Genomic DNA, 7,986 nt, shown 5'->3' with positions numbered 1-7,986 from the left:
CAAGGGAGGGTTAGGCACCACCTGGTAGGGTTAGGCTGCAGGGGAGGGCCAGATTTAGGCTGCGGAGGGGTGGTTAGGGTTAGGCACCATCGGGGAGGGTTAGGGTTAGGCTGCGAGGGGGGTGAGTGTGAGCTGCCAATAAAAGAACCGCAGATGTCTCTATGGTGAAAAACTAATAAAAGTAGCCCACGGGCTACAATGGCTTACGCCATCTAAAGTCTATGAAGGTCATTTCTGACCCGATCGCACGCTTCGCTTCGTCGCAGCCGCACGATCGGGTCGGAACTGTGCATGCCCTGCGATGCTGCTAGCGAAGAAAGAGGTCACAGCGGTGACCGCAAGAAGTTTGACAGGAGGAAGGCGTTCCGGGGCGTCAACTGACCGTGTTCTGGGAGTAGTGGCGTGTCCAGGCGTTTGGAGGGCGGATGTCTGACGTCAATTCCGGGTCCATCAATGCTGGATTCATCGCACAGGGTAAGTAACTCATACCCTGGTCTTGTTCTGCACAAAACTTTTTTTGCATAGCAGGGCTGCACAAGCGATTGCAGCCTTGCTATGCAAAAAAACACTACCCCGTAGGCGGCGTCTAGTTGATCGCACGGGCTGCAAAAAGTTGCAGCATGCAATCAACTCGGAATGACTACCTATATTAGCAATCAGGGTACAAGCTCCAAAAACAGGCTAAACTGGTGAAGAACGCAGACCCCACTGAAACGTGACGGCGATAACCTGCGTTACTGAGGTGTATCTTGTGTTATCTGAAGGCAGGAAGTATCAGTAATTTCTTCTGCGTTCAAGCATTTGGTACATTGCCTGGATACTTAAATTATGCGGAAACAGCATTTCCATATGAGATAAAGTGGTGATCAGTTTGATAACTAGGCTCTAATAACTGGATACAGACTGCTGTAACACAGACACAGGACAGATTGAATGTTCAGCAATTCTCCATTACCAAAATCAAGTACAGTTTTCCTGTCCTTAATTACTAGAGCTGGCAAAATGGTAAATATCCACTTTTTAGTAGCAATGCACGTTGTGACTTGTAGTTCCCCAAGAGCTGGAAACCCAGAGGTTGCCTCCCTCTGCTTCCAGTAAATAATTAGAATTTCCAGGAAATTAATAAATGATTTTGCTGAACAAAATATAATCTGTAGAAAAAAACTGTATGAGATCAGTGACATTCTCTGAGCAGATGAGTCCCTTTTGTTAGTTCCTCCTTATAGTGGATCCACAATGCCACCCAGTGCTCAGAGAGAGTACTGCGCCCACATATAACAGGCAAAGCCTGGAGGGGGCAGACCCAACTTGAAAAAAAAAAAGTTTGCAGAGAGAGGTTTTGGGTGTAGGGAGCATAGTTTTGTGTTGGTGGAAGAAGGTCCCATCCTGAGAAGAATCCTCTCTCTCCCCTTGGAGGATGCACAGGGCTAACCAGCAGCTGACAATATAAATTACCTTTAGCTGTGTTACCATCTATAAGGTAAGTTTGTGGATTTTGTGTATGATTTATACAAAATGTGATTTTTTTTGTGTCCACAGAAAAAAGACTAGAAGCCAGAGCACACAAATTACATTATCACTAACACTGTGCTCACTGTTACTGTTTTGGCTCTGTTATAGATATTGTATGCAAATAATAAGTATAACCATAGTAGAAATTACTGATGCTTATATATATATATATATATATATATATAATAGTATGTTCTGTTGTGTTTGTGTTTAAGTGTGCATCACTTTTATGTCACCAACTTTTCTTTTTGGCGTTCCCTAATCTATATATTCACATTCAAAGCTGCAATTGTGGTCTCTAACAAATGTCTGTATATTACATCTCTGTCATAGTATAATACTCTGGGCTACACCTTTATTCAACAGTACTCTATTGTGTAGTAAATCAACCTAGGGAACGTATGTAGATTGCCAGCCGTTGTAAAACTACAGGTCACAGCATGTCTACAGAGCTTTACACTGACGGAGCATGCTGGGATTTATGGTTCCACATCAGCTTGCCAAGCCACTCAACTCGCCTAATTCTGATATACAGCAGGCAGATGGAGCAGTTTACAGTTTACTGAATAAGAATATAAGCCTAATAATAATAATAATAATAATAATAATAATAATGAAATAAATAATATAATTATAAATAAAGAGCAACACTCTCTTCATCATTTTATGCAGACACGATATGTACAGTAGATAGGCAAGGATTACTGGTATGTGTTTGTCTGTTACAGAGGAACCTATAAGCTGACACAACTATGCCTACATATGAAATAATTAGACTGGTGCCCCCACCAGTATGCCATGCTGCCAACTTACAGTATGTTAGGCCCTATGCTTACAATGTTGCCTGCACACAGAACACTGTCATTGCCAATGTACACCTTTATCATGCCTTAGATGTACTAACCCTTGACAGTGATAAAGTGGAGAGCTATAAACTACCAACAAATCAGCTCCTAACTGTCATTTTTCAAACACAGCCTGTACCATGCCAGTTAAGTGCTGATTGGATGGTACTTTACCTCTCCTGGAGGCTTAGTACATGCCTTCCCATTTTGTGGCTATATTATAAGTTTATGTCGTTTATTTACTTTGAACTGTTGAAATAACCATTTTTGTTGATTTAGTATATTCCAGCTATTCCATATTATAGTCAATGTAGATATTTCCCATTATGACATCTTTCCAGCCTTTATTTAAGCAGCTCCGCCTTCTTCCTGAGTAACATAAAGAGCCACCAATCACAGCAAGTCATATAATTCTATTGGCAAACAAGCAATCAGAAGGGGCGGTACTACTGTTGGTTATACTTCCTGCTTATTATAGTAGTGGGCGCCCTTATGTGGTATAAGTAATAATCACAACATTATGGTGATCACATCTTGGGGTACATTTACTAAAGCTTCTAAAAATGAAAAGTGTAGGTGTTGCCCACAGTAAACAATCAGATCCTATCATTTTCAAGGGTGCAATAGAAAAATGATAGCTAGAATGTGATTGGTTGCTATGGGCAACAACCACACTCTTTATTTTTAGAAGCATTAGTAAATCTCCCCCCTAATGTAATATTTTAGTATACTTGTAAGGCCATTTGTTAGCAAATTAAAGATATTATTTAATTTTTCATGTTACTTTTTGTTCCTGCAGATAAATGTGTCTCCTGCTTCATCTTCTGTTTACAGTAATACAATAATTATATTTCTTGTATGCAGTATAAATGATATTAAGAATGATAGCCATATACATGTTGCATTTTATTGTATGTACTCATGCTGCACTTGAGTACATACGGGGGGGAGATGTACTAAGCCTTTGGTGAGTGATAAAGTGGAGAGAGGTAAAGTACCAGCCAATCAGCTCCTAACTGTCATAATACATGTTGTGTTTGAACAATGACATAAAGGAGCTGATTGGTTGTCAGTCTCTCTCTCTCTCTACACTCTACTTATCACTCTCCAAGATTAGTACATTTGATTTGCCCCACAGGACTTCCATTTATGTTGATGCAGACCAGCAGTCAGTGTCTCTACTAGAGATCGAAGTCTAAAATGTAGAGGAAATCCTAATAATAGAAACATATGACATTAGTGGGTTGATATTCCATTGCTAGTTTTGCATCTTGTATAATGTGTAACTTTATGTGCAGTATAAATGTCACTTGCTAGAAATTATTCTAATCTAACACTAAAGACTATTTATACCTGTATCTAGACTGCATTGTAAGCACTGGCCTCTAAGTGCCTCCAGAATGGTAAGATGAAATGTTGCATATTCTTCTATGACGTGCACAGCCCAACATCGCAGCGGCACATTGTGTTGCATTAAATCTCCCACTTTGTTTAATGGGAAGAATATGTGTTTTGTTTGTAAGAGTGTCTTAGCTTATGTATTGTCATGATATATTGGTTGTGATATGGTTTATTGGTGGTGCAATGTCCTGTGTTTCTCCACAGAGTGGTCATGGCCCAGCTACAGATGCTGTGTTTGCTGCTCTGCATGGTCTTTGGATCACTCTCAGCACAGAATGGAGACCCCAAGTCATGTGCAGGTAACCCGTCCATGTATATACACACATTTTATGAAGTGAACGGAACAAAATAAGTATTACAGTAGAGCTGAGATAAGCAGCCTTTATATTGATGGGTGTTGTAGGACTACAAGTCTCATAGTGCCATTGCATAGTTATCTGCTGTACCAATGTCCCATCACACCTGCTGAGGGGAACACACATTATGTAGTTATCTATTGCACCAGTGTCCTATCACATCTGCTGTAGAGAGGACACTTAATGTACTGTAGTTATCTACTGTACCAAACTCCCACCATGCTATTGGCCTGCTGTAGAGAGGACACATTACGTACAGTAGTTATTTACTGCACCAATGTCCCATCACATTTGCTGAGGAGAACACACATTATGTAGTTATTTACTGCACCAATGTCCCATCACATTTGCTGAGGAGAACACACATTATGTAGTTATTTACTGCACCAATGTCCCATCACATTTGCTGAGGAGAACACACATTATGTAGTTATCTGCTGTACCAATGTCCCATCACACCTGCTGTAGATAACACACATTACATAATTATGAACTGTAGCAGTGTCCCATCACGCCTGCTGTATATAACACACATTACATAATTATGAACTGTAGCAATGTCCCATCACGGATGCTGTAGAGAACACACATTACATAGTCATCTACTGTACCAATGTCCCATCATACCTGCTGTAGAGAGGACACTTTACGTACTGTAGTTATCTACTGTTCCAATGTCCCATCATGCTATTGGCCTACTGTAGAGAAAACACATTACTTAGATATCTACTGCACCAATGTCCCATCATGCCTGCCTTAGAGAGGACACTTTACATAGTTATCTACTGCACCAATGTCCCATCATGCCTGCCTTAGAGAGGACACTTTACATAGTTATCTACTGTACCAATGTCCATCATGCCATTGGTCTGCTGTAGAAAGGATACATTACATTGTTATCTACTGTACCAATGTCCCATCATGCCATTGGTCTGGTGTAGAGAGTACATGTTATGTAGTTATCTACTGTACCAGTGAACCATCATGCCATTGGTCTGCTGTAGAGAGGACAATTTATGTAGTTATGTACCGTACCAATGTCCCATCACATCTGCTGAGCAGAACACACATTACGTAGTTATCTGCTGTACCAATGTCCCACCATGCCTGGTATAGAAAAGACACATTACATAGTTATCTACTGTACCAATGTTCAATCACCTTGGCTGTAGAGAGGACACATTAAATAGTTATCTACTGTGCAAGTGTCCCATCAAGCCATTGACTTGCTGTAAAGAGGACATTTTGCATAATTATCTACTGTACCAATGTCCCATCATGGCATTGGTCTGCTGTAGAGAGGACACGTATGTAGTTATCTACTGTACCAATGTCCCATCATGCCTGCTGAGAAGAGCACACATAGGCCCTCATTCCGAGTCGTTCGCTCGTTCTTTTTTTTCGCATCGCAGTGAAAATCAGCTTAGAGCGCATGCGCAATGTTCGCACTGCGACTGCGCTAAGTAATTCTGCTATGAAGAAAGGATTTTTACTCACGGCTTTTTGTTCGCACCGGCGAACGTAGTGTGATTGACAGGAAATGGGTGTTACTGGGCGGAAACACGGCGTTTTATGGGCGTGTGGCTGAAAACGCTACCGTTTCCGGAAAAAACGCAGGAGTGGCCGGAGAAACGGGGGAGTGTCTGGGCGAACGCTGGGAGTGTTTGTGACGTCAAACCAGGAACGACAAGCACTGAACTGATCGCACAGGCAGAGTAAGTCTGGAGCTACTCTAAAACTGCTAAGTTTTTTTTGTTCGCAATATTGCGTAAACTTCGTTCGCACTTTTAAGATGCTAAGATACACTCCCAGTAGGCGTAGACTAAGCGTGTGTAACTCTGCTAAATTCGCCTTGCGACCGATCAACTCGGAATGAGGGCCATATTGTAGTTGTCTACTGCACCAGTGCACCAATGTCCCATCATACCTGCTGAGGAAAACACACATTACGTAGTTATCTGCTGTACCAATGACCCATCATGTCTGCTGTAGAAAAGACACATTACGTTATCTACTGCACCAATGTGCCATCATGCTTGCTGTATAGAGGACACATTACGTAGTTATCTACTATACCAATGTCCCATCACGCCTGCTGTAGAGAGGAGACATTAAGTAGTTATCTACTGTTCTCATGTCCCATCATGCCATTGGCTTGCTGTAAAGAGGACATTTTGCTTAGTTATCTACTGTACCAATGTCCCATCATGCCATTGGCCTGTTGTAGAGAGGACATATTACAAGTTATCTACTGTACCAATGTCTCATCATACCTGCTGTAAAGAGGACATATTACCTAGTTTTCTACTTTGCCAATGTCCCATTATGCCTACTGTAAAGAGGACATATTACGCAGTTAACTACTGTACCCATGTCCCACCATACCATTGGCCTGTTGTAGAGAGGACACATTACGTAGTTATCTACTGTACCAATATCTCATCATGCCTGCTGTAAAGAGGACATATTACATACTGTCGTTTTCTAATTTACCAATGTCCCATCATGCCTACTGTAATGAGGACATATTACGCAGTTATCTACTGTACCCATGTCCCATCATACCATTGTACTGTTGTAGAGAGGACACATTGGGGGTCATTTCGAGTTGTTCGCTCGTTATTTTTTTGTCGCAACGGAGCGAATAGTCGCTAATGCGCATGCGCAATGTCCGCAGTGTGACTGCGCCAAGTAAATTTGCTATGCAGTTAGGAATTTTACTCACGGCATTACGAGGTTGTTTCTTCGTTCTGGTGATCGTAATGTGATTGACAGGAAGTGGGTGTTTCTGGGCGGAAACAGGCCGTTTTATGGGAGTGTGCGAAAAAACGCTACCGTTTCCGGGAAAAACGCGGGAGTGGCTGGAGAATCGGGGGAGTGTCTGGGCGAACGCTGGGTGTGTTTGTGACGTCAAACCAGGAACGACAAGCACTGAACTGATCGCAGATGCCGAGTAAGTCTGGAGCTACTCAGAAACTGCTAAGAAGTGTCTATTCGCAATTCTGCTAATCTTTCGTTCGCAATTTTAATATGCTAAGATTCACTCCCAGTAGGCGGCGGCTTAGCGTGTGCAAAGCTGCTAAAAGCAGCTTGCGAGCGAACAACTCGGAATGACCCCCATTATGTAGTTATCTACTGTACCAATGTCCCATCATGCCTGCTGAGGAGAACACACATTACGTAGTTATCTACTGTACCAATGTCTCATCATACCTGCTGTAAAGAGGACATATTATATAGTTTTCTAATTTACCATTGTCCCATCATGCCTACTGTAAAGAGGACATATTACGCAGTTATCTACTGTACCCATGTCTCATCATACCATTGTCCTGTTGTAGAGAGGACACATTACGCAGTTATCTACTGTACCCATGTCCCATCATACCATTGCCCTGTTGTAGAGAGGACACTTTATGTAGTTATCTACTGTACCAATGTCCCATCATGCCTGCTGAGGAGAATACACATTATGTAGTTATCTACTGTACCAATGAACCATCATGCCTGCTGTAGAGAGGACAATTTATGTAGTTATCTACTGTACCAATGTCCCATCATGCCTGCTGCTAAGGAGAACACACATTACGTAGTTATCTACTGTACCAATGTCCAATCATGCCTGCTGCTAAGGAGAACACACATTACGTACTTATCTATAGTACAAATGTCCCATCACACCTGCTGAGGAGAACACACATTACGTAGTTATCTACTGTACCAATGTCCCATCATGCCTGATGAGGAGAACACACATTATGTAGTTATCTACTGTACCAATGTCCCATCACGCCTGCTGTAGATAACACACATTACATAATTATGAATTGTAGCAATATCCAATCACGGTTTCTGTAGAGAACACACATTAC

General features: G+C 41.8%; 1 protein-coding gene across 2 annotated transcripts in view; it reads left to right on the top strand.

Moving 5' to 3' along the window:
* The first annotated feature begins 1,318 nt into the window (after nucleotides 1–1,318).
* The window catches only part of COL6A2 (collagen type VI alpha 2 chain), a 49,678-nt gene continuing 43,010 nt past the window's right edge, over nucleotides 1,319–7,986 (top strand). The window contains exons 1-2 of one of the 2 annotated variants that reach the window (XM_063933281.1): nucleotides 1,319–1,480; nucleotides 3,963–4,057. In XM_063933281.1, the coding sequence (XP_063789351.1) occupies nucleotides 3,970–4,057 (88 nt within the window). In that variant the 5' untranslated portion in view covers nucleotides 1,319–1,480; nucleotides 3,963–3,969. The remainder of the gene's footprint in view (nucleotides 1,481–3,962; nucleotides 4,058–7,986) is intronic. The other variant, XM_063933280.1, reaches the window with a different exon arrangement.

Source organism: Pseudophryne corroboree, chromosome 7 (assembly GCF_028390025.1).
Source record: "Pseudophryne corroboree isolate aPseCor3 chromosome 7, aPseCor3.hap2, whole genome shotgun sequence".
Lineage (NCBI taxonomy): Eukaryota > Metazoa > Chordata > Amphibia > Anura > Myobatrachidae > Pseudophryne > Pseudophryne corroboree.
The sequence above is the reverse complement of the archived record's forward strand: the minus strand, read 5'-3'. Positions and strand labels throughout refer to the sequence as shown.